A 27115-nucleotide genomic window follows, 5' to 3' on the forward strand; every position below is an offset into this window, starting at 1 on the left:
TCATTTAACCAATCCTTACTATTATTCAACTCAGATTCCCTTCGAGGCTCTCTGCTCTGGTGCTCTCCGCCGTCGCTTCTTATGGCATCTCCTGGTGCCGGCGTCGAAGCAGGTGACCATCATGACGTTGGCCCTGCAGAGGTTGAGCCTGTTCTCCAGCCGGGCCGTCACCACCTCCAGGGCCTCCAGATGCTCCAGGGAGTCCACCTCGAAGGTCTGCCACAGGTCGACTGGGAAAGGACAGAGAGATAACACTACAGCAGTTCGTAAGGTAAAGCATACTAACAAATGGATTGGTGTACTGTATGTCAACACAATATTTACATTGAGGAATTTGCACTATATACTTTGTGTACAAAGTAAAAAAAGAATGACAGTAGTGTGCTATATAGAAAATTACAAATAGTGCTTAGGATAAATACTAATGATCGTAATGAGGATTCTGGATATTATCCCAGTAATGGCAGGATGCTGCTCTCTGTTAAAATGCTGCAATTCTACAAGCTCATTATTTGCTTATTCACCTTAACCTTCAGTTGCTAACTTTTATTTAAAAAAAATAACTTTCTGTCAGAAGGAGACTTTAGAGGTCCAATGTGTGGGAATTTCTCCCTTCTAGCATTGAGATCATATATCGCAATCAACTCTCTCACACGCAGTTCAAAGTACGTATTACAGCTACGGTAGCCTTCACGCTTTTTTCTGATGACGCCGGTCTCTTGCTCTTTTCAATATCTTTTTTCTTTTTCTGGGCGAAGAAGAAGAAATTTGGATTTTGAATACGTGAAATCCATGTTTCCTTCTTCAAACTTGCCGGGGCCGCCAAGAAGCTACGATACCCATTAGCAGCATTAGCAGCACCTGGGAGTTTATCATGTGACAGCGAAAACGCGAAAGGCGGAGCAGTATGTCCCGTATGTCCCATACCGGCTACCGTATTTCAAGATGGCGCATGAATATGGAGCGTCTACCCCAGTTCACACGAATGCAAATGTAAAATTTCAAGCCAAAAGGAATACTTGGAATTGATGGTGGTGGTAAATATTCACAAAAAAAGGACAAGTTTGTGAACGGGCAACACAGATTTTGATAATGAACAACTAAACACGTTACACACTGGACCTTTAACACATGTCAATCACTGCTCGGGAAATGTGATCAAACTGTAAAACTAGGCAGCGCTGAACACATATGGATCAACGTGTTACTGCATCGCCTATTTCTTGCCTCAAATGTTTGTTTTTTCAGAAACGGTAAAAGTGTACCGTTTAGCTGTAAATGAGAAAGTGGGTGCTCCGGCTGCCGAGTCGAAAACTGTAGAGCCAAGCACAAAGCAGCAGCCGCCGGCTGGCCTACCAGAGCAAGCTAAACAGTACACTAAAATATGTTTCTGAACACATTTGATAGACAAGAAATCGGCAATTTAGATTATCTGGCTCCAGCTTCTCCACTGCGTGTTCACTGCTTTTGCTTTATATGTGCTGGTTAATTCAATATCTTAGGGTTTTGGACTGTTGGTCGGCAAAATAAGCTACCATGGGCCCATACCATAACGAATGAATTCATTGATCAAATAAATAATTAATAATAATCATTAGTTGCAGCCCTAACTGATAGGTAGAGATTTTTTTACATTCTCTTCCTGAGCTTTGCTTTTGTGACTTCACTTACTGTTCATCTGTAGAATGTATAAAGAATATGGTGAAGCAGCTCTATGTTGATTTTACTGTTGATTTTCAAAAGCATAACATTTTATTTTTATTTTGCACGCTTATATCTTCAAATGAAGAATCATGTGACTGACACTCTTGGTTCCACTTGGCGGGCTCCAGCATGAGGTTGTGTTTGGCCCGCTCTAGCTCTCTCCTCAGGTTGGTGTACTTGGCCCGGACCTCGGAGATCCTCTGCTGACGGTGCTCCAAAAACTTCAGCTTGGCACTGAAGCACGCAAGCCCCTGAAAAAAACACACAAACACACACCCACACACACACACACATTTCACTACTGTTATTCATTGTTATATAGCACAAATTATGAAAAGCTACTGTTCTTAATAAATAATAGCATGTGGTGTATTGGCAACTCTCTCTCTCTCTCTCTCTCTCTCTCTAACACACACACACACACACACACAGGTTTGTGTCACTATCTTTGTGGGGACCCATCATTGACATAATGCATTCCTTAGCCACTTACCCTAACCTTAACCATCACAACTAAATGCCTAACCTTAACCCTTACCCTCACCCCAACCATAACCTAATTCTAACCCTAATACTAAAACCAAGTCGTAACCCTCAAACAGCGCTTTAAAGCATTTTGGCTCCACAAAGCTGTTGGGACCCCACAAGTATACTGGACTCCTGGTTTTTGGACCCTCTCTCTCTCTCTCTCTCTCTCTCTCTCTCTCTCTCTCTCTCTCTCTCTCTCTCTCTCTCTCTCTCTCGCTCTCTCTCCCCACACACCCATAAACACGGTTAGGCCAGGGAGGACACCTCTGGGGAGTGAGACAAGACAGGTCTGTAGGCTTCTAAATAGAATTACCCTCTGATTATACTAACCTTATTACATGCCTATTAAATGTAAGAGGCGGTTCCAAAGTTCAATGCATGCACATTTGAATGGGAAACAAAAGAAACTCCCTAAATATGAGGCATGGAGTGCTGCAGGACTATTGTATTTTAGTCATCCCCCCCCCAAAATGATGCCCCATGAGAAAAAAATTAACATTAAAAGAAAAAGAAATATGTGCTATTTATTTTAAAGTCTTCTATTATGTTTTACCAACAATATGTTGTGTTAGTTATACCTCCAGTGGCCTTCTTTGTTCTTGCTGCAGCATTGACCCAATTTCACCCCATGTGGTCATTAAAATTGTATCAAAGTTGCCATCCCTGAGACTGGTGGAGACGGGGAATATAATCCCATGAGGCCAGAGGGCTCTCGTCATGGGGACATTACGTCAGCACATACGCCACATTTTGTTTTTAAAGCACATTTCAACTCCAAAATGCAAGGTGGACTTTTTATTTAACCTTTACTTACCAATTCACTGAGCATGCTTTTTCTCAGTAACATGCTGCTGCTACTCACACATGAAAACTGGCAGCTGCCCAGTACAACCACAGTCTTTATTTGTGGCCACTGCAGTAGTTTAAGGGTGCTGTGATAGTGGGTATTGCCAAAGTCCTTCACTTCCCCACCCAGATTTGTCCCCCGAGTGATGGAACCCAACAAACTCTTGATCTCTTACCGTTAGGCCACTACGGCCCCCACATTACCAACATGAAGCCACTATAGGAGCTGGGATTATAGGATTTTTAAAGCAAATCAATGTATCGCCTTGTCTACTTACAGGCTGTGGAACACACAGAACCTGCAACTCTTCAAATAACCATGTAAGATAATATTCTTTGGCGTTCACATTTTGGTCTCCCATTCAAACATGACACGAGCATTGTGGATAGGTTAGTTTTGATTCACTATGGCGGCAGCACTGTTACCAGGGTTACAAGTATGTGACTGAATATATAGATAGCTTAAACTATGCAGCAATTGAAATGAATGAAATGTTGATTGAACGATCTGACACAATGAAATAAAATGTTAAGCTTACTAACGTTTACACCTTTTTTTGTCTCCAAGCTACAGTTCATGCTCCAGACACTGCAGGTGTCTAACTAAATTCATAAGCTAGTTTGGTTAGCACGCAAGTTGCACCTGTAGTAGATTCCTATTTGTTAGCTACAATAGCTAATCCAGGGGGCTAATTTCTGTCCTTTTATGTCCGACTCGGAGACAAGCGTTTGAAATGAATGTTTTTTTAAATTTGATAACAGATTTGTTTGCATCAGACCCAGCTTTCGGAAGACTTTCATTGCAAAATGACGTGGGCTCTTTTTCAAACTTGATGCTGATATTATGAAAGGGGCTTTAGAGACCTTAGAAGAGGTTGGGTGCAGATAAGTTCTACCAATAACGCTATTCCCGCCTGTTTCCTAGAGGTTGATAAGGGTCATATTTTACATCATGCCCTTTAATAACCTCCTAAAAATCAAAATAACCCCAGCACCTGTTTGCCAGCACCTGCTCTTTTCTGCATCCTCTGCACATTGTCGATCTCATAGACCTTGATCTCGTAGGCCTCTGGGATTCCCCGATCCACCCAGCCAGACCGCACACCACTAGCCGAGCGTCTCAGGGACAGCGGTGTATCATGGGAAAGACGGCGCTGGTGAGTACCTACAGCGGGGTGAGGCAGAGAGTGCAGTGAGATGCTGTCTCTCAACTTGTTTTCTTTCCCTTCACCCATTTCTGAAACTTTCTACTGCATATACACAGTGAAACTTTCAGGATATTGATTTTGAAGATACCTAAACAAACTATATTTAAGGTAGGCTTGGTTTTGGTTGACTTTTAATCTTGTTGATTTTTGGGATGATCAAGTGCCAGTACTGGCACAGAGAGAAGGCCCTGTTTTCTGTCAATCAATTTAATTTAATTTAAAAACTTGGCCAAATATTTGCAATAGATGTACAGTACATAGCATCAACTTAAATTCAGCAGATAATGCTGTTTTGGTCATATATTCTTTTACAAATGCATTGTACAGGTGCTACAAGTTGGCTAATAAGTAATAGGTAAGCTGGAAATAGAGTATTCCTGAGCTGTTACGTTAGTATTGTCAACATCAGCATCACACCTCACAGTGAGAGTAGATGTGGATGATAAATGAAGGCTGGTGTCCCTAAGTGGCCTTCAATGCCCAGGCCATGTGCTCTAATGGGGAACAGGGAAAACAGTTTGCCTGAGGGCAAATGCAGCTTGCCAGAGCTACTATATTAATCATATAAGTCAAGACAGGAGACACGATCTCTGTAACTCTTTCTGGTTTGCCAGTTCAGGAAAACATAGTTTATGCTTTGTGTCACTGGGACATTAAAGGAGAATTACGGCCGATTTTTACCTGAATCTTGATCGCTGTATGTCTCCGAGTACTGTCAATAGGAAAAAAAACGAGCAAAAATCGGTGCTAGCAAACTGGAGTTGCTGCAGCTACGTTCAGAGCTCCCAGTTAGCTAAAATGCCAGTTGTCGGGGCATCTTATAAAGAGTGCCTTTGTGCCTCTTAACAGACACAAATGCAATTAAAATGTCTGTGCGACATGAACAGGGCCCTTACGTGACAACAAGATGCGTTTTCAACTCAGACATTGTGAAGAAATCGGCAAAGTTTGTACTGTCACCTGTCTCGATCCTGCCGGTAGCTAGCTGAGCCTGCTAGCCGGGCTAGCAGGCCCGACCTCTCGCTTCTTTTTAACTCCTAACGATTTGGATACAGCTTTTATCAGAATATAGATAAATTCATTACGTAAGGGGACACTTAAGGAGAAACTAAGTACAGACAGAATTTAATTACCCAATCAACAACAGAATATGTTTAGGGACTTTAAGTTCATATGCTCATCCAGCAAAAGCTTTGTCTCCTGTTTTTATTGCTCCATTAGTAGTTGTCACTGTGTTAACCAGGCTTTAATACAAGTCTATTAAGTTTCTCAATGTACAATTCCATTAGCAAGTATAGTAAGTATGCACACACACATCTTCATAATTTACTGAACCCTCTTCATTTTCTGCACTTGTGCTGCCTTTAGTACTGTAAGTGCTGTTGCTAGGTTCATATATTAATGATGTAACCTTCCTACCTAATTAGGCTTTGAATGACTGCATCCTCCAGATGTGTGTCATCTCCAATTAATGTCACATTAATAAGTTATGTTATGATGGTGGAACTATTACAGTGGTATGGTTAATTGGAAATTGTATATTCTAGATAATGTATACAGAAGAAATGACATGGCAGATTTATGCAAAAAGTTTTACTGAACTGAATTGAAATTTCTACAAGATTTACCAATAGACTTTTTCAAATGACTTATGACTCAGTACTTTTATCTGACAATTTTAGGACTGCATATGATTGGATTGGTGTGAAGGTACACACCATTGGGACACTGCAGGTTCCAAATGAGTAGGAAGCAACTTGCACAACACTTGCTTTGTCTCCTTTGTGGTGCAGGGAATTAATTACCTCGAAAATCCATTTAAAAAACTTCTCGGACACACTTGTCATCCCTGCATTTGGTTTAAGACACGTGTCTTAAGAAAAGGTCCTTGAGACCGAAACGTCGACCGACCAAGGTAAACCAAATGCACTGCAGGTTCAAAACATCACATTATAAAAATCATAACTTCATTACCATGCAACAATAAGAAAAAATTGACAAAAGTAAAAGTAAACATGGTATAGTACATTTAACTATCTACCAGCTGTTAATCATACTGTACTGGAATTAATAAAAGGAGAAGAAAAATATATGAATCTAACTCTAAATAGGTCATGGCCCAATGTGCATTCAAGCTTAAGATTTTTTTGAGACTACATTTGTAAAACTCACATCTAACACCAACAACACATGATGAGACTTAACACTTGGATCAGGTTCTGATCTTTCCAGATGAGAAAGTCATCCGGTTCAGTTCATAAAAGGCCGGTTATTCCAGATGTTTTACCTGTGTTGCCTCTCCTCCGTGCTGACCGGCTGCTTCGAGCCACGCTGAGAAGAGAGCTGCTCCTGTCGCTGACAGAATCTCTGTTTGAGATGGTGCTGCCTGTGGCCTCGCTGTCCCTCACCATGCTGTCATATCCACTGCTCACCATACTGTTCCTGTTAGAGAAGTTCAGGGATGTCTTCCCCATAGCTGGTGGCAAATCTCCACTCAACACACTGGTGGTGTCACTCGCGTGCCCACTCAGGTGATCAGGCATGCGGGGAGCAGTCACCCGGCTGTATGGTGAGGGAAGTGTGGTCATTTGATCCGGTCCGTCTGAAGAGGTGCTGGAGCTTCTTTCCTTAAGGAGGTCTGCGATCCGGCCATTGACAAACCCCTGGACGGCAGATTTTGTGGATGAACACGTGGAGCTCTGGCTCGGAGTCCGACTGATGGAGTGATAAGACATGGGAGGGGAGGAGGAGAGAAAGGAGGATGTCCGCTCAAAGCTAACAGTTTTACTGTCTGGAGAAAGACTGGCACTGCGGTTGATGGACTGCTGCAGGCCTTTGTGGTGGAGACTGAGGTTCTTGGTGCTGGGGACAGACAGTCGACGAACTTTGGGTCGGGCCATCTTAAGTTTCCCCACAGCAGAGAGCTTGGAATGGGTATGCCTAGCAGACTGAGTTACAGGGTTTTCAGAAAAATGATGACTCGGGTCAGACCGAGGATGCTTCCTGGGGCTCCTGCTAGCCCTCGGTAAGGTACAATCTCCCTCATTATTTCCTTTATATCCTCCCCGACAAGCCCCTTCAATACTTCCATTGGGGCTTCTCTTAGTGTTCACGGAGGTGTTACTACTGACTCTATCCAGAGTTGGGAAGTCCCTTGGCGTTCTCCCAAGGGAATTAGTCCTGGTAGCCAGCTGCTCTAGTTTGGCACTGAAAAGCCTGCTACTATCCTCAATAGGGGACTTTGGCCTCCCACTCATATGATCATGTTTCACTTGTACACCTGATGCCTCCAACAACGATTCAACACTCTTTCTACGAGCACTACTAGTATGCTGTTTGTACTCTGTTCCATATTTCCGAGGAGAGGAGACATGGAGGCTGTGGTTCGCTGGGGAGTGCTGTCTGCCCTGCCTCCTCTCTAGAGTTACTCTTGGGCTACACGGGGTGGATGATGTCAACTCCCTTGGGTCTCTGTGGTTGTCTGCCATGTGACCGCCATGGTAACTGTCCTGGTGGTTGGCATTTTGCCAGCCTCTAGGCAAACTACCTGTTTTAAAGGAAGCAGGGGCGGTGTCCTGGCAACCAGGTGAAACACCAATTCTCCTGGGGGCATTCCCAACACGTCTGGAGCCGATTTCTCTCCCCTCTGAGCCATTTGGAGTGTTAGTGGAATAAACATGCTCGCTGTCTCTAGGGTGGTTCTTGTCTGAATTTCTCAGCCTCTTTCCACACATTTTGTTTTCTGCAGTTTCATCGCAGAAAGCTGAATCTTCCAAGACCATTGGGTTATGAGAACTTTGGCTAAAAGGTGAATCATATACTTTGTCAGGCTTTTTTGCATGTGTCTTAGAAGCAAAAGCCCCACTCCTCTTCTCAAGACCCATCCCATCTTCTGGACATTTGACATTATTCCGTCTGAGCTCAGACTGCGACTTGACCCCTGTTAAAGTGTCATGAAGACTTTCTTTTTCTTTCACCTCATCAAATTCACAATCCATATCTGTATTAATTAGCATGGGATTTATAAATGAAGGTAAGAACCTCTTTTCCCTTCTGAATTGATACTGGGGTGTGTCAGCGCTAGCCCATGTAGTTACAGGTTGAGCGACAGAGCTTTTGTTTGTATTAGAGGAACCTGTGACTATAGATTCTTCGCTGACATTGCTGATTATCTGGATTGGCTGAGAGGTGGCAGAGCCTTGCACATGTGCCTGTGATTGGGCAGTGTCTCTGATACAAATAATGTTTCCACCTGTCCTCCCTCTGTCCAATGTCCCACTGATGGTCACCTCTTCCACCATTGAGAAGACAAGTTCATCTTGACCCTTCAGGTCCAGTGGCTGTTGAACAGTTACTGTGATAGTGGCCTTCATTTCCTTAACGTCCTCTGCGGGGCATTTAGCTAAGACATCTCCAAGTATAACAGTGGTAGCCAGGGAGTGTGAAGAGGAGCAGGAGGACGTAGGAGATATGGGGGAGCTCTTGCCAACTGGTGAGGTCCTTTTGTCTGGTTTGAACCAATCAGCAGCTTCAGGACTCTCCTGTCTACCTGTAGGCTGAAGTGCAGGGGAACTGGTAATGTTCATGCCATGAGCATTCACATTAAAGTCCTGAGAAGAGAGCCTATCAACTGACTTACGAGTTCCAATTTTGGGCAGCTCAGAGCGACAGGTCATGTTAAGACTGAGAGTTTGATTCAGCAGTTCCTCGTTTGAACTGGTTGCGCTGCACTCCTCACAGTCATACAGACCTGAATCCTCTCTCTGAAAACTGTCTCCAGGGAAGGCACCATCTGTTTGCTTTTCCCCGACAGAGGTATGTGGTGCCTCTGATGATGCGGGGTCTGTCTGTTTGCCTGTTTCTTTCTGGGGTTGTGATTTGGCTGTGATAATGTTAGCAGAAGGGCCTTTTAGGGAAGACTTGAGCATATCCATCATTGCCTCACTTCCATCGATACAGCCCAAACGCTCCTGAAGCTCAGCAAATGTGTCACATTTAAGACAGTCCCTCCCTGGCTGCTTGACGTCTGCTTTCAGCACTTCAACATTCCCTTGAACAGTTTCCTCGTTCTTCTCTCCCTGCAGCTGAGGTATTCTCAGAAGCTCTTGGAGCAGAGCGGTAAACTCTGGGTCATCCATGTCAGCCTTGTTAGGATGCAAAGAGGGTATGATGGGCACAAATTCAGGTTGTGCCATTATTGAGTTTACTTTGGGCTGGTACAAGCCATCCGAGTCTATTTGGATGACTGTGTCACATGACTGGTCACTACTGGAGCGCTCATCCAGTTCACCACGCAAACGGAAACGAGGGATGTCGACATCTACCTCATCGGTGGAGTGGAACGCCCGCAGGGACAAAGACGGAGGCCCTTTCTTTTCTTTAGTCAAACTCCTCCCGCAAGGAGAACATGAAGTTGACTGCTGTTGGATAAAGATGAATTGTGGAGTTAGTTCTAGAATTGGACAATCCAAAACATAACTCAACAAATAAATCATTGGGGTGCATTGGAAGCAATCACTCTCACTTCTCTTCCTTTACAAAAAAGGTTACCAACACTGTGACACCATTAAAAGGTGGTATATTGGTAGAAAGACGTTACAGGACATGTACAGTACCTTCGTTCTTTTCTGCGTCCTGTGGATCCGAGAAGCTATCTGGATGGTGGATAAGGTCTCTTGAAGGTGCGCCAGTGAATCATCAACCTGGGCGATCACTGTGGTATGGCAGTTTACATGACCCAAGGCATCTCGAAGGAGCATAGTCAACTTACTACCCCTATGCAGAGAAAGTGAAAATGTCCATACACAAATAATGCATTAGTGGCGGGGTTGGCTCAGTGGGTAGAGCAGGCACACATATACTGGGAGGTTTATGCCTCGATGCAGAGGTCCAGGGTTCAAATCCGACCTATGACGATTTCCTGCGTGTCTTCCCCCTCTCGCTCCCCTTTCTCACCTAGCTGTCCTATCAAAATAAAGGCGGAAAAGCCCAAAAAAGAATCTTAAAAAAAATAATGCATTAGCCATTTTAATCTCCAAGCAGCTAAGTCTGTCAATTTCCTGATTTTAATGTAGTTGTAGTCTCTTTATTTTAAGCCAGTATAAAATGGGTTTACAGGCAAAAATCAGACTTATTTTGGAAACCAAGTTACAAGTAAGAAGTCCCTCAATGTCAAAATAATAATGCAGTTCACTCTACACCAATGTATGTCAACAGGTTCACAAGTTACATTCTTACTTGCTAGGTGGGGTTTTATGTCCACTTAGTAGAGACAAGGCAACAGGGCCCAGTTCAGAATATGGAGGTTTATTCGTGGTCATACCCCTTATACCACTACACACATCTATCATGGTCAACTTAGTGGGTCCACGTGAACCTAGGATGAAAGTCAGAGAGCAGAGGAGAGTGTAAATGCAAAAAGCTTAGCCTGTTTTCAAATATGCAAATAAAGAAAACTTATAATGTATATATGTATTATAATAATGTATATAAACTGCATTATTTAGCATTAAAATAGGGTTAACTGTGGACACAAAATTCACCAGGGACAAGCCACCCTGGTAATTGATTAATTCATTCCAACCTTTGCCAATGGTGCTGCTCTCTGTACGAGGGGGCTGGATGTGGAGAGTGAAGAACATTATGGAGCTGTGGGACAGGTACGTAACGAAGTCACTATGCCGACGCGCTGCAATGGCCGCGTCCAGGAGGGAAGCAGCCCGCTCGGCAGTGGGGGCCTTCACCCGGTTGTGGTTACGTAGCTGGAGGGAGTGGAGATAAATTTAATGTATAATTTTCCCATAAACCACTAAATGGAAAAACATTTACTTTTACAGAATGTTTTGAAATAACAGCTCATTTTAAACAGCAGGATTCATTTTCTTACTATTCAATGAAGAAATAGACAGAAATGCTCACCTACAGTAGTGAGGTGCTGGCAGGCAATTGTGAGGGTGGAGACAGCTGCACAATTATAATGCGAGCAATGTAATCTTTTATGCAATCTAATTGGCTTCACTCACTACCAATTGTATCTTCTCACATGCAGTGTAGACCATTATCCAAATTAAATAAATCTAAATAAACATTAACATTAATCCTGAATCTGAAATTCCTACCTAGAAGGCAAAGAATGAGCAATTAATTTGCTTTGTGGAAAATGAAAATATCTGGGCAGGTATTCTAGTAATATGGGCTCATTTTCTGGTTCACAGCTGTTAAAACAACTGTAAAATAACACTTGTTTGTGTGTGAATTATTGAGCCTTAGATGCATTGCCAGTGAAGCAGAGCCAAGAAATTGTCACTTGTCAGCAACAAAAGATATAGCCTTGGCTCTCTGGATTCCACATTTAAAAAAGAATTGGACTGCACATAATATAAATATGTCCAAACAACTGAATACACCAACAATTTGGGTCAATGGACCCTTTCTTGCTTGCGCTTAGACAGAGCAACTGACAGACTGAGAGAGACACAGAAGAAGCAGCAATTTCAATTTTTTCATAAAGAAAAATATTTTTCTTCTACCTGTATCCCATAGACGGGGTCCTCTTGGAGTCTAATATGGGCTTTTGGGCTGTCCTGGACACTGCCTAATGAGGGGACGACCTCCCCCAGCAGATCCCTCAGCGTGTCCTCCTCTCCGCAGCAGAGCTCTATAGCAGACACTGATACAGTCAGATCGGTCCAGGTCTTCTCTCTCCGCCGCTCAATGGCGCTGTACAGCCAGGAGATGGCACAGGGAACCAGCCCGAGCTTCTGGATGCTATCACCGCTCCCCACCATGCTGGACCAGGAGCCTGAGGCAGACAACAGAGCACACAAACACAAACATATAGTACATACACATGCACACGCTAGCCTTTAAACACATGGGCACCCCCATACACTTTGAGAACTACAGTTTTTTAGTCGGTGCGTCCGTCCACCACTTTGGTCCAGACTGAAATATCTCAACAAATATTTGATGGATTACAGATATTCATGGTCCCCAGAGGCTAAATTGTAAAAACTTGAATCCCCTGGCTTTTTCATCTAGTGACATCATCGGGTCAAATTTCTATTTGTCTAATTTCTTTTTTGGTTTATGACCAAATACCTGCAAAACTGATGACATGCGCTAACTCAGCTGTACGTTATTGCTAATTAGCAAATGTAAGTACGCCAAAATGCTAAACTAAAACTGTGAACGTGGTAAACACACCTGCCAAACATTAGCATATTATGTTAGCATTGTCATTGTGAGCATGTTAGCTGCTCATGCTGATGTAAGCATTTTGCTCAAAATTCCACTGTGTGTTTCATTTCAGTGAGGCCAACTTGGGTGTGTAATATTAGCTAACAATTTATTTTATTTATTTTAATTTTATTTATCTATGTTGCATGTATTCTGGCACAACAGAACGGATGTACATAGCTAGGATAAAGCCTGACATCCGGCACTTCTATCACACGCCAGATGTCCAACCTTCTCCGCTATCTATATTGCAAGGGCACCGTGGCTTTATCCGGGGCTTAGCGCTGCCCAGGACGGTTGTGCTTGGTTTATAGAAATACAAACAAGCCAGAGTGTTTTTTTTTCCATATCCAATTCATGCAAAGGGAAAGCGGGCTCGTGGAAGTGCACTAGCTTAAACTAATCACAATATACAGTACAATACATAAACTCCCAAACAGGCACAAATAAAGATGGAGCAAATTTACAGAAACACACCCAAAAACACTTTCAGATTTGCTCTTGGACTGGTACCATACTGTGTTTCCAAGTGCACTTTTGCCCCACATTAGTTTTGAGTTATGGGCCTGTTTTACCATCTCTTATCTTATCCAAACTCTAATTGAATGAGGATAAGAGAATTGGTTTACTCCAATTAAAGGCCAAGCTGCCTGCCGTTATTCAGAGAGAATAGTATTCTGTAGGGCAGATTGATATCCCCTGGCTGGGGGCCACATGTAGTTTGTATTGGCCAACTAATTCAATCAGATTTACGGAGAGTGGCGTCATGTGAAAAAGCATCTCCAAGGATACCCTGTCCTTACCCTGTGTGTGTGTGTGTGTGTGTGTGTGTGTGTGTGTGTGTGTGTGTGTGTGTGTGTGTGTGTGTGGCGCAAATCTATTAAACCCCTCCACTGACGCTAAGTGCAGGGTTCCATCTCTCTAATAGCAACATATTACAGTCCATTTTGTTTACAGTCCCCTCTGAGCTCAACGCTTCAGCAAAATAAAATATTTGTGTCTTTTTGTGCAGTATGCTGAAATGTCTATCAGGCCAAATGGGAAGCATATGCGTTGCATAATTGATGACCAGGCTGTTATTTACAAAGTAACAGGTAGACAGGTTATGAGAAGGAGAGAGTTGAAATGGCAACCCTTTTCTGTCACTACTGTGGAAAAGTTGAAGACAGAAAAAGACCAACGGAGCAGGAGATACGGGAAAAGAACAAGGAGGCTGGAAATGTGCATCAAGATTGATAAGAGGACAGAGAGAGAAAATGGAGACAGAGAGTTTAAGTGATAAAGAAAGAGTGAATGATAGCAGGAGTGGGACCGAGAAGCAGGAGAAGGGGAGGGAGGGGTGGATGGCCCCTGAGCACAGATAAAAGCGTCCCACTCTCATCTTAAGATTTTAACCCGTGGCCTCTCAAAGCGACCGATTACTCACCTACATCAGCACATCCCAAACCCAGAACACATCCATCGCTGCCACTGAGCACACAGCGGATGACATCAGCCAAGACGCCCGCACACACCTCAGCCTGGTCAGGAAGAACAAAGGATGGAGGAAAGGAGCATCTTATGATTCATCTCCAGTCTAAAATAGTATATCCAATGAAACGAAATAACTAACATGCTCATTCTGTAGATTCCCTTGGGCTCAGATAATGTAAGCAGAGCGTGGAGAAGGTTGAATATAATTGATGGACTGTGTAATTGTGGTGGCTATCCAGGCCCTATCAGTTTTCAGGTCATCAGACAGAGAGAGCAAACCAACCGTGGTGTGTAGTGTACAGAGGGGAAAATATGCATGAATACTTGAGAAAACACAGAATGTGCCAGACTAATGTTACTCTTATCAAAGTATCAGTCAATGTCACAAATGGAAATATTTAAAACCATATTCGAATTATGTTCATCAGTAATCAGCATGAAGAAACCAACCTGGCTTGACTCTTGAGGATAGGCAGCGTCAAAGTTGAAGGTCTTCAGAAGACTTTTGCTCTCTCTGCCTAGTGTCATTGTAGCGCGTGGTTGGCTTTTGCTGACTGGTTCCATTATGGTCACTCTTTTTTTGGACGAGTCGATCCGGAGAACAGGTGGTTGGCCTTGGCCCTCTGACAGCGTTGGGCTCACCCTCAGCACGACTTTGACCTGTACACCAAAAGAGATGGAAGCATGTTGAAAATTACAATATGTGATTAACTGTTCGATACCAACAGACATTTTAAATTTTATGGGGTAAACTTACTTACTTAGTTTAGACCTAGTTAGTCAATATTAGCATGCTAACATACTAAAATAACATGGTGAACATGGTTATATCCGCTAAAGCATCATCAGCATGTAAGCATTATCAATGGTGAGCATGTTAGCATGCTAACATTAGCATTTAGCTCAAAGCACCTCTGTGCCTAAGTACAGCCTCGCAGAGCTGCTAGCATGGATGTGACTCTTGAAAATGGGTTTTCTTGTAATTTGTGTTTAATTGACCTAATGCTGTAAGGTATGGAGATCATAATAAAAGCACCATGTATTATGTGAAGAAAGAATGTCTAGTCTACACTATCCTGTTATCCTGCATACTACTAGCATACTAGTGCAGCCAGCTAATGCTAAGTCTATAGCAGCTACAGACTGAAAGATAAAATGCCTTTTACAAGGGTTGAGTGTACACTACTATTTCTCTTACCTTTGTGTACAAACTGTATACATATTTACAGAGAATGGCGAAACATTTTAAACTGAGACACCTTGAGTAGAGAATGTCATTAATTATTAAATGGAAGGAATGAGTCAGTGCTTTTACAGAGCTGCATGTAGCTATGTAAGTGATTTCAGAAGAAGCCTGGGATCTACAGCGAAGAATGTGAGCGGCATACAACTTTAAGTTTTGAAAATAAAAAAAAACGACAGCAAACGGAAACTTATGAAAAAAGAATGAGTGCCAAAACAGCAAGGTTCAAAAATATCTTCATATCAAATTCAGCGAGTTTTTGCGGGAACCTCTGGCTCACCCAGTAGAGTATGCCCGCCACGTAGACTGAGTCCTTGGCAGCGGCCTGGGTTCGAATCCGACCTCCGGCCCTTTGCTGCCTGTCATCCCCTCTCTCCCTCCCCCCTTTCCTGTCTATTCACGGTCGCTGTCCAATACAGTAAAAACGACAAAAAATAATCATTAAAAAAATTCTACAAGTTTTAGCCATTTTTGAGTCTAACCCGAATCCAAAGAAAAAACATTTAGAGTGTTAAAAAATTGAAATATATTATGCCACAAAATCTTCTTATTGGTTGTGTAAAGCTGCCTGTTATGCTGTCAGTAACAGTTCTTTTTAACAGGCAGTTTTAACCTCAGAAATCTGACATCAATGGAAGTAATAGACGGACTTCAGCTTTGAGCCCCATGCTGCTCAGCCATTGGAGGCTAAGATACTATTTTATACAAGGTATATTGGAAGAAACCTCAGTTGAAAAAAGGGACGCCTTGGCAGAACAAAGTAGTAATTGTCACCAAAAAAAATTGAGCATTGGGATGGAGATCTAAAAATGGTGTACTTTGATGGTTCCAACTGACGTCACTTCACTAAAATTTGTACCCTGGCAATCTTTTCTTTTGCTTCATAACCCTCAACTGATTTGTAAAAGTACAAAAATGGGTGATTAATAATGATATTTTATGTTGAATTGAGATAAAAACACATTTTCCTTAGGCTGCAGCAGCCAGTTGATCCACTTAAAACCATGAAACGATACAGGCACTTCCAACTGCATGGCTATGCATACCTCCTGCTATATTTCCGCATGGCATGACATCAATTCCTTAATGCAGTTCTCTACAGGAAGCCTTTGGATTTAGAGGCTTTACGGTCTTAAATTAAGTTAGAGCCTGAATCTGACAGCCATTTAACAAGGCTCATAGGTCTTAGTCTGCAGGAAGACAAGGCAACATTTACCTCACAAAAGACAATAAGCTCTATTAAGGGTTATAAACCAATCATAAAGATATTTAGAATCAGGGTTCAGGTCTGCAAGATTGCAAATAGCCCAAGTCGATTGCGGTTTTCTTGAAATTGTCCAGGACTGCAATACACCATGATGACATCATCCAGCATTGACAATTTGAATATCTGAAAACCATATTCCATCTGCCCCATGAGTTTTCCAGTAATTTTGAAGGATTTGATGAGATTTTTCCTCTCCCCTAATTATAATTGTAATACCTTATGCAAGAAGTGGCTCCCTAACCCTATTGAACATGTGTCAAACTATATTTATGAGGGTTAAATTATTCAAGAGACCCATTTACAAGCAAAGAAAATCCTCCTCCGCTCTCACACACAATTATATTCCAGCACGCAGAGGCACACATAGCTGAGTGCTTGGGCAGGCGTGGCTGGCCGTGGGGTCTGTCTGAGCCCTTATCTGTAACTCTAGACTAAACCCAAGAGTCCATCTATCTGAGACAAGGGGAGGGCATGCAGCCATATTGATCTCCCCAGTTTTTCCCAGAGGAGGTGAGTGGAGGCGAGGGGAAGAACAAGATGGAGACATTAGCACCACATTACAGTGTATCCTAAAGAAGGCGTGATATAGGATCTCCTCCAAATTGACTGTGATCTCTTTACTCTGCAACACGGGTGGTAAAAACACTTCCAAGGTGGTGGTTATGGGCAATGATGGTAGTACATCCTTTTTAAAGATACACCACCATTTCAGCCCTATTCCATGTATTTACCAGGGGTTGATGCATTGACTTTATAAGTGGAGTCAAAGCCATCGGCATATACTGCAGCCAGCATAAACCCCCGCCCCCTCCATGATAGCGAATGAGACATGGGCCAAACTAAAATAAATGTTTCACCAAAGATGGTTTCAGTCATTTTAGGTACTTCTTACCACGCTAATGTTTGTCCAAGTGTTCATTTTTTAAAATTAGTTATTGGATGCTAGATAGAAACGTCATGATTGACAGCTGTGATTGACTCGCGCTTGGTCGGGTGGGGGTGTATGGGCGGGACTTTGATACCACCACTTCACCACCCGATCACTACTGCGCAGACTCTGGCTCCCAAATTGCAAGATGGCAGCGCCCGTATCAGGGAGATTTTGGCTTCACTTTTGTACAGTTGGAGGAAGGGGAGACATGTCTGTGGTATTTACACATTGCAATACAAGATTTCTATCTTGTATTGCAATGTTTGAATACCCAATACATGGAATAGGTGGCCCAGGGGACACAGGATGTTCAAGTCATCAAGTCAATGCCATTGTCTTCTGGTACTACACGTACAGCTGTCTTAGAAGAAACTTCAATTAAGATGGCTGTTGGGGGACCTTTTGTATATTTTCTATTTAAATTAATATGGAATGTATGTGTATACTATAAAGCATACAGTAGATAATGCCTGTCGTCTGTCTCTTTACGACACGCATTATAGCCGAAAACAGGTTGTGGGCCTCTTCTATTATTGAGCATGTGGTGTGTTTTTTTTCATGCAACTGTCCTGTGCTGATGTATGTGATGGGCTGCAAAGAGCCGCACAGAGTCAAGAGTTCAAATGTGTTGAACTCTGAACCAAAGCTGCACTGATCTTGGTGAGTGCAGCTAATGGCTGAAGGCGACTGCTTGTGCTGTGATTAAAGATGGAGCATAAATGAATAAGGTGTGTTTCTGAACACAGCTAGTAAATCATAATTTATTACTGAGACCAAACTGTAAAAAAAAAAAAAAAAAAAAAAACATGTTGTTGGGTAAAATATTAGCCTTCAGTTTAAGCTGTCAGGTTTGGTATAGAAACGCTGGTCGAGTCATAGTCATAGTGATGTAACTACAGTTAGCGATGCTAACATTGTATCCTAGATCTTTGAAAAAGTCATTTCACCTGAACAGTAACACTAGCAAATAGCTAAAATGTTGTAAAAAAGGAATAGTTTGTTAGTTTCTTGCTGAGGGTTGGAGGACAAGACCAATATGAACTTTCATGTGTGTACAGTATAAACCTAGAGACAGTGGGTGTTAGCTTAGCATGAAGACTAAAGGCAGGGGGAACTAGCTAACCTCCATCTGTCCAAAGTTCAAATACAAATCCACCAACCAACACCTTTTTACTAATAAACACATTATATTTCATAATCCGTACAAGTCAAAATGTAAAAGCTGTGGTTTTACATGGTATTACATGCTGCTTCCCCCTGCAGTTTTTTATGCTAAGCTAACTGGCTACTGTAGCTTCATCCTTAACATGCAGACATGAAAGTGATGTCAATCATCTCATTCAACTCTCAGCAGGAACATGAATAAGTGTATTTCCCAGTATGCCAAACTATTCCTTTAAAGGTGCCCTGCCACACGTATTTCATAACTTTGTGGTAATGTCTGAAGTTCTACCATGGACTAACTGCCTTGGTTACCTTGTTTCAAGCCATTCTAGCGTGGTATAAAAAGCCTAGAGGAAGACTCAGCTCGATTTCTGCCAGTTCTCATTAATATTCAACAAGCTAAGCTGTTTGAATCTGATTAGCTAACAGCTAGCCAATGAGAGCCTGGCTGTCAGAATCCTTTACCCAGCCCAACTGGGAAAGCTCATGAATAGTAATGAGCTCAGGCAATATGATGTCAGACTGACCAGCTTTTGTAATTGGCCTGATTTCTCCGCTTATTTCTTTTCAGTGGCTAGAGCGGACAGAGGAGGTAGCAGTTCATTTTCATATTCACAACATAACATATGGATCGAACATATTTCAAAAAATGCACGTAAAAACGTTTTTTTATGGCAGAGCACCTTTTAAGTATTTATTTGCCATTAAGTTGTTATTATTATCAGTTAAGTATGGCAAATATTGACTAGTAAAATGTTGATCCTTAATTGGACTACCTTGACCACTTAGTATCCTTTTATGTGTGCTTACGAATTAATCATTCACCCAATTTTAATTAATAGTAGTTGGAAAGAAAATGCTGGAATTATTACCAAACTGCACCCCAACCAAACGTGGTTTGCTAAAAAATAGAAAAGTCTGCCTCTACTGTGCATTTACTGGAATGTAAAGCCCAATGGTCTACCTTGCCAACACCAGGTGAGTCTTTGGTCCTAGTGGCAGCTTGAAGCAGGCAGGAGGGGACGGGCAGCGGGTTTTTCTGGATCATCTCCCTGAAGCAGGTGGAGAAATGAGCGGGAGCTGGATCAGAAGCCTGGCCTTTTTTCCTCAACGTCAGATTGAGCTTCTCGGCTGCCCTACAGGGAAGAAGGGAGGTGGCATGTCGTATCACTGAAACTTGTGGTGTAACCAGTACAGCCCTGCTGCAGATAAAATCTATTTTTATACAAAACAGTTGCTGATGGAATATAGATATATTTACCGGGCTAAAAGGGACATTGCAGCAGTGTTGGCAATGGTCACCACTCTGGATATGTGAGGGATCTTTGAGCTCGTCTGCACGGTCCCGGTGTCGCCACATCCCGGCGCAGCATCATCTGCAGCCTGCCAGGGGAGAAAGCTCATTATAAAAATCCAAATCTGTAATTGCACTCCAGCACCCCACTCCAAAAGGGGCTATTATCACGGGAATTACTCTGGGGACAACTATGGAGTGTGTCTGTCTAAGTAGGGCATCTAGGCTGAGAGCACAGTGGGTTAAACAATACACCATCAGTCATATAACGGCTCTAGCTAGCTGCATGTGGAGTGTGAGGAATAGTTTGTGATGGCTGTAGTGACTGCTGTCTGACTTTAAAACATGACTCAGAATGGAGGAAGTGCAGTGAACATACTGTCACTGTTTTTTACACACACACACACACACACACACACACCCCTCAGACAAGCAGCTTTATGTAAAGCAAGACCAACACTTACACAGCTGTAGCTCAAAGGCATGTGTTTCGCAGTCATTCATACGTGTGCCGTCTGTATGCAACATGGCCTATTCAGCATGCGTTTGCTACTGCTCAACATGAACTCGCCAAGCCTCGCCATGGGCAACATGTTTGTAACGGTGCACTCATGTACTGTACCTCTCTCAAGCTCCACGTCTCGGTGACTGGGAGGCGAACAGAGACAGGGCTAAGTAAATATACGTAGCCAGAGGTAATATGGATACGTATAGATACTCCACCGCTCCTCCGCTTGTCTTCTGGTTGACTCATGGCTTCTTTCATAACCTTTTTTTTTATCTTCACTTTCTCTTCCTCTCTGCTCTGATTTCTGTCTGTGTTTGCTCTCGCATAGTCTTTCATTATCTCTTTCTTCCTCTCCCGCCCTCCACTCCATCTCTTTAAATCGTCATTTCGCTCCAGTCCTTTCTGCTGCCCATCTTAAACGCTTCTTCCACTCACTTCTTCTGCAATCCATTTTTCCTCCGCCCTTCTGTTTGCCTCCTCTCTCTTTCGTCTCCTTCATCCACTTTTACTCATATTGTTTCACCGCAGCCACATAAACCTGTATTGATCTGCTCTCATAGCGGAGACCCACCTAGCTAATTCCTCTAAAGCCCAGGACAGTTTCATTTGGGTAAGATGTTGCGTTGTTATTATCAAATCTGATTAGCAAAGTCGATTAAAAATAATATTGCAATACAATATTGCTCTCGAGGCTTTTTCGGTCCAATTGACCATTCGCAAAACCCCACCATCCAACTTCCTCTTCCCACAGCGCACATAATGATAACTTTGGCAGCCTTACCACTTGAAATTCCTCATACTTTTTGAAACAATGGGGGATTGATTTCAGAAAGAATTAGACAAAAGCCAGCTTCTTATTTGTAGCTAGCGACAGTCGATTTTGCAAATTTGATCAGCTGGCTAATTAAGCTAATGCTAGCTCCATGAGTTGGACAAAAATGCCTTTGGCTGTCAAATATTTCAAGAGGACTCATTAAAACGAACATTATTGTAAAAGGAGTCTTAAATATGCACATGATGGCTGTATACATGATATAATGATGAAAGAATGAAGCTAAAGCTAAATATGTCAGGGACAAAGTCCATAGTTGAGGAGCCATGTATGAGACAGACATTTATAAAAAAAAAGTATTGGTCTTGTATTACAGTGTAGAGCTACTGTTAGTTAGCAAAGTATGATAATGAAAACAGACCGATTCATTTTTAAATATTTACATTACGCCGCTTGGACAAGCAAGACAGATTTTAGGCTAATTCTTTAGTGTCCGTTTTTTTCGAAAGGAGTAGGCCTATGTGTTTTTTAATGTTACAAGAGTAGTAACTTTTAAGAAGAGTGCATTAACTGATGTGTTTGGCTAATGTAATGTCACCACAGATAATGGGTTTGGCTGGGGTTCCTGCAGTGTAAACTGCAGTACAGGGCTGCTAACGTTAGCCTATAATCTGAAAGTATCCAGGACCAGACCCATATTGAGGCTACTAAATGCCTAAAATGTGATAAGACTAGTGTGTATGGTATGTGTTTATGTATTTCCGTTGTCCGTATGGATCAAAAGTAAAAAAAACACACCAAAGTTGAACCACCAACACTATATACAACATCTAAAACACCCTCACTCACCTTGTACAGGTTTAACAACCTTTTTCATTGGGGACTTGGGGGAGGGCGGGCTCAATGGGGTGGCTTCCATCACGGTAATGTACATTTCACCAGCCGCCCTGTTAAATATGACCATCCCCCCTATTGATCACAAGTGCTTTTTGACTGGCTGGCTTTTATGACAGGGGTAAATCATGACCCAATTCCATTCCATTAGCAAAAGTACTTTTAAACAACGTCCTCAGCCATGGGATCTAAATAGGCTCCGATTAGGCATTATGAATCATTGCTTTGCTGACACGTGCACCCGTAAAGACGTACCTTAACCACATAGCTCATTAAAAGGGGAACGCTCACTAGACTAGGGGATGTGTTATGTGTGATATAGTGGTAAGAGAAGGCTTTTAGGGGTACCTTATGGTTAGGGTACATGGTGACACCATCAGGATACGTAGATTTAGAAGCAACCAGCTGCTGTTGCTCCTCTACCCAGCGGTCCATATTGGGGTTGGGGAGCTTGGGCCCCCTCCGTCTGAGGGTTTGAGGGGTCCTCTGTGGCGTCCTCGGGCTTCTTGGGCTGTGAGGACTGTGGGTGCGACTGCGTGGTTGATGCACAGCCGTGGCGGCTTCCCTCGGAGCTCTGTCTCCGTGCTTTGTCTCACTTTGTCCCAGCAGTTTACCAGTGCTAAAGCTGGGTTCAAAGGGAGGCTTAGCTAATGACTGACCCCTGCTCAGAGCCAAGTGGACGGCCTCTTGTTTGAGCTGGTTCAGGTTCACGCCACAGGCTCCACACTCGCCCGGCTCCCTCTCTCTCTCCCTGGAGTCGTTGGTGGACCGACTATGGACGCGAAGGTTGTCATGAAGAAACGTAGAAAGGTCCCCGGAGTCCTGCAAAATTATTTTTTTTTTTAAAGTGAAAAAGTAGATGAAAAATGTTTACATTTAAAAAGAAAATTGGCAAAAAAAACACCTAGCAGTTAGGTGCTTGAAGCTGTGTCTGAGCTCTATTGTCACAGAAGAGACCAACATAATGAGATCAGAGGTTCAGCACAACTTACTGGTGAAGACATAATAAGCTAATTTGCTTTGTTTGATTTCTGGCTTGAGAACTATTTACATGAATGATCACTGAGCACACGGAAATTGAGTCATGGGAAGGCACTGCAAACAATCTTAGCCCTTAGCAAAGTAATTATTGAGTCAGTAGTATTGACTAATACTACTCCTGTCATCTTTAAAAGTCAGTAAGCAAAAAAATGACAAAATCTAGCTGGATGACAATAATCACATTGAATTTAGAAAATTCTGACAAGAGGTCTGAAAAGGTTGAATTGTACTATTTGAAAAAAAAATATAAAGTTGGGGTCCCAGCATATACCCAGGCTGTCAATCTAATAAAATACCAAGCCATCAACTTGCTTTTCATCCCGACAAAGACACTCTTGTGTCACATCCCGTCTGGTCTGCCCTTGACAACCAAACATCCAACACCCTCACTCCCTCCTTCATACCCATCCATCAGCACATTGCTAGTGATCCATATTCCACCGGAGTACTGTAGGGAATTCTCAATAATGTAAAACAAAGTCACTAAAAACTCAAAAAGAACTAAAACACCACAGATTAAATGTATGATTGCCCCCATTCCTCCACAATTTGCACTACCCCACCCCACCCATTCTGTTCTATTTATTTATTTACAGATGTACATACTGTAATTACACCTAAACATAGCCATATTCTACTGCTCTTCATGCTATTCATCCTGCACATATAATGTTACCGCATATTGCACATAGCTGTACATACTGCACATATCTATCTATATGGTTCATTCAGTATATCCATATTTATTCTGAATCTTATTATATATTCTGTTAATACACTGCATATATCTATATCTATATTATTCTTAATGTCACTGCTACTACATTGCACATATCTGTACATGTTGTGCATACACTGTTCATATTACATAGCCATATTTATTCTGCTCTTATAACACTGCAATATATTTCTTGTCCTGTCTATGCACCACCTCTTTCTACTTGTATATTGCATTGCACTTTTCTGTTGTTTTTTTTGCACTTCTGGTTGGACGCAAACTGCATTTTGCTGTCTTTGTACTTGTACACTGCACAATGACAATAAAGTTGAATCTAATCTACTCTAATCTAATGTCTTCTATAAATCTCCATATCCAGGGGCAATTCAGCCACATGCATACCCTGCTATTCTCTTTATTCGACATCAAATTGACAAAATAAACAAATTCTACCACCAGCATATTTCTGTTTCAGGTGTGGGTGTCTTGCATTTATCAAACAGAAAAGATGACAGACACATAAAGGACGAAAAGTGCTCTAGTAGCCAGATGGGCGACTCAACTGTCCATTTTAGCCAGCTTGCAAGCCCATCTAAAAAAACAAAGATGACATCACAGAGCCATGATGCTTTTGAAAAATCATGCTCGGATCAATAAACCTGCTGGCTTATCAGATTTCTTCTGACCATGTATATGGCCACAAGATACCATCTCTCTCCTGCTCACACAGTGTACCGCGCTCTGGCCTGTGGTCTCTCTTAAAAACATGACCCCACCGTAGCTGTGCACCATCCCACTTAGGAGGACAAAAATAAATAGCCTTCCCTCAATGGAGAGGACTGTGGAGATGACACAGGGATGTCGAGATGAAATATTCATGCCCATTTGGAACCACTCACGCAGCAATGGCACTGGTTTACTTTGTCGATTGGAGTGTTTGATGGATGTTAGTGGTGACAAATGTACAGATGGATGAAGAAATGTGTGTGTGCATTCCTCCCAGAGTCAGCACTGAAAAGACTGATGTGCCCACATGAATATTAAAACCCTTTCTAATTGACTTAAACATACAGCACTTCAGAAAATGTGTCTAAAATGGCAGCTCTATTAACAAAGTCTATGTGTGTGATGATGTCAGGGCTGCAAATCGAGATTATTTTCATTATTGCTCAAGTAATCAGATAATCCCTAAAAAAAAATAAGAAAAAAATAAGAAAAAAACGTCCATTACAATTTCCCAGAGTCCAATGTAACATATTCATATTGCTTGTTTTTTTATATCCAATACTCCACACCCTAAAGATTTACAATTCACCAGCATAGCAGACTAAAATAAAAAACAAGCACATTTTATTTATTTACATTTAAGAGTTGGAAACAGTCAGTTTTAAAAAGATTAAAAAAAAAAAAAAAAAAAAAAGATGCTTAAGCTTAAAAATGCTCTATCAATCGATCACAATTGCTGGTGATTAATTTTAACATCAATAAACAAATCGACTAATCTTTAAACTCTAGATTATATGTATATTAAGCACGTTTGTTTTATGTTATTGGAATAGTTTTTTACACGTATTGTTCAGTACACTTACTCTATCACAGTTCATATTTATTGAAAATAGAGGGGGTAAAATATGCAGCTTTATGAATCCGTTTATTTTAAGTTATTAAATATAGGCCTATCCTAATACTATAATTATTCCATTAGCCGCATAAAGAATATCCAGTGGAATCATTCTATAGGTCTATACTTTATTATCTGTCAAGTATTAGGCTACCCTGGCCTATACCACCACCTGCTGAAAGGTCCAGAGATGCGTGCACTTGCATTTTGTCTATGCCAACATTTGACCCTATAGACACAATTTTAACAATTTATTTTTTATTTTTTTCCTCATTAAGATTTCTATCACCCTGAAAGGTGAGCAGACTGCTTGCATTTATTCTCCCCCCCACATCCCTGAACCATGCTCCATCATCAGAGCACCGTGGTTACTGACCTTGCACGAGAAGTGATGGTGAACAGCCAGGCTCAGCGCTTGTTTCTTGAGAGCAACAAGGGTCGCTGAGCACTTCTCACAACGCGCAACTTTCCGATCAGACCTCCCAAACTCAGGATTGGCGGACATAGTGCCTCTGCATATAGTCCCGCTGCCAGAGGACATAGTACTCCTGATGCGGTCTCCGACGGTTCCAGGGAGGGACTTGTATGACGGGACAGCGTCCGCTCTCGGGCACATATTCCGATGTGGGTCGCCTCTGGATCCTCCGGCACCCTCAGGAGTGGGGCGCTCCTTGGGTTGGCACTCTTTCCCGGTAATACTTGCATAAAAGCCGACGGGCTCACAGTGATGCTGTACTTCTGAGCTCTGAGTCTGAGAAATAAATTATTATAGAAAGAAAGGATGTATGTGGGCTTTGGCAGCGGGAAATTAGATGTCAATCGACGTGGACAACTGTAACCACACCCAAATGTGTTTGTTTGTTTTTTGTCTTGCAGTGCAACATCTTATGGACTATAAAACTATATAAAGATCATGCAATGTGTTTACAAATAGTAACACATTCTGTTCTTAATGAATAAATCTGACTTACCCAGTGTGTTCCTCTCACCGAGACAGGGAATCTCTCTCCTCCTCCTCCTCCTCCTCCTCCTCCAGTCAGGAATGACATGACAACTTGTTAATATTTAAAAAGATATCCGAACAAAGGCAGGGTGCACCTTTAGTTAATTTTGCCAAAGCTCCGTGGATAAAAAGCAAAACTATTTCACTCATGGTAGGCTTAAAATGCAAAAAATATGACCAAATAAGAGGCCGGAGACACTACTGTCTCAGAGGTGGAGTGATGACAGTGGCACAGCGGAGAAGGAGTGAGCGCACTGAAGAACACTTCATGAAATTCACTTGGCTATTTATGATAACCTCCTCTGGGAGGCAGTAGTGGTCACACAACCAGTCAGAAGGAACCGGCTGTTGCACCGTTTGGCAATGGCATTCACTAAATTTCAAAACATAATTACCAAGCAATCTCTCTCCTATACATAACAGTTCCAGATATGTAATGGAAGAGTACAACAGCCCATGGAGCCTTCCCACTTTGAGCATTTTGGTCGTGGATGGGTTCAGAAACCTATGAGTGACTACGTCCATATCTCATAGGCTACAGTCGATGGTTTGAGAAGATAAAAATGAAACTGTGTATTCTGAAAAAAAGCAATTCAAAGTTATAGACCTACAAGTCAACCTCATTTAGGCTAGGCCTACTTCATTTTAGAGTTGGATGATAG

General features: G+C 42.2%; 1 protein-coding gene across 1 annotated transcript; it reads right to left on the bottom strand.

The window, feature by feature from the left end:
- Positions 1-26017, bottom strand: kif26bb (kinesin family member 26Bb). Its single transcript, XM_028606014.1, has 14 exons — positions 25827-26017; positions 22419-22892; positions 19864-19985; positions 19567-19738; positions 14448-14657; positions 13951-14044; positions 11816-12087; positions 10870-11047; positions 10524-10662; positions 9902-10061; positions 6574-9706; positions 4088-4243; positions 1805-1955; positions 1-230 (listed from the first exon to the last, which is right to left on the bottom strand). The coding sequence occupies exons 1-14, from the start codon at positions 25989-25991 to the stop codon at positions 80-82; spliced, it is 5577 nt and encodes a 1858-aa protein (XP_028461815.1). The 5' UTR covers positions 25992-26017; the 3' UTR covers positions 1-79.
- Positions 26018-27115: the final 1098 nt, after the last annotated feature.

Source organism: Perca flavescens, chromosome 18 (genome assembly GCF_004354835.1).
Source record: "Perca flavescens isolate YP-PL-M2 chromosome 18, PFLA_1.0, whole genome shotgun sequence".
In the NCBI taxonomy this organism is placed as follows: domain Eukaryota; kingdom Metazoa; phylum Chordata; class Actinopteri; order Perciformes; family Percidae; genus Perca; species Perca flavescens.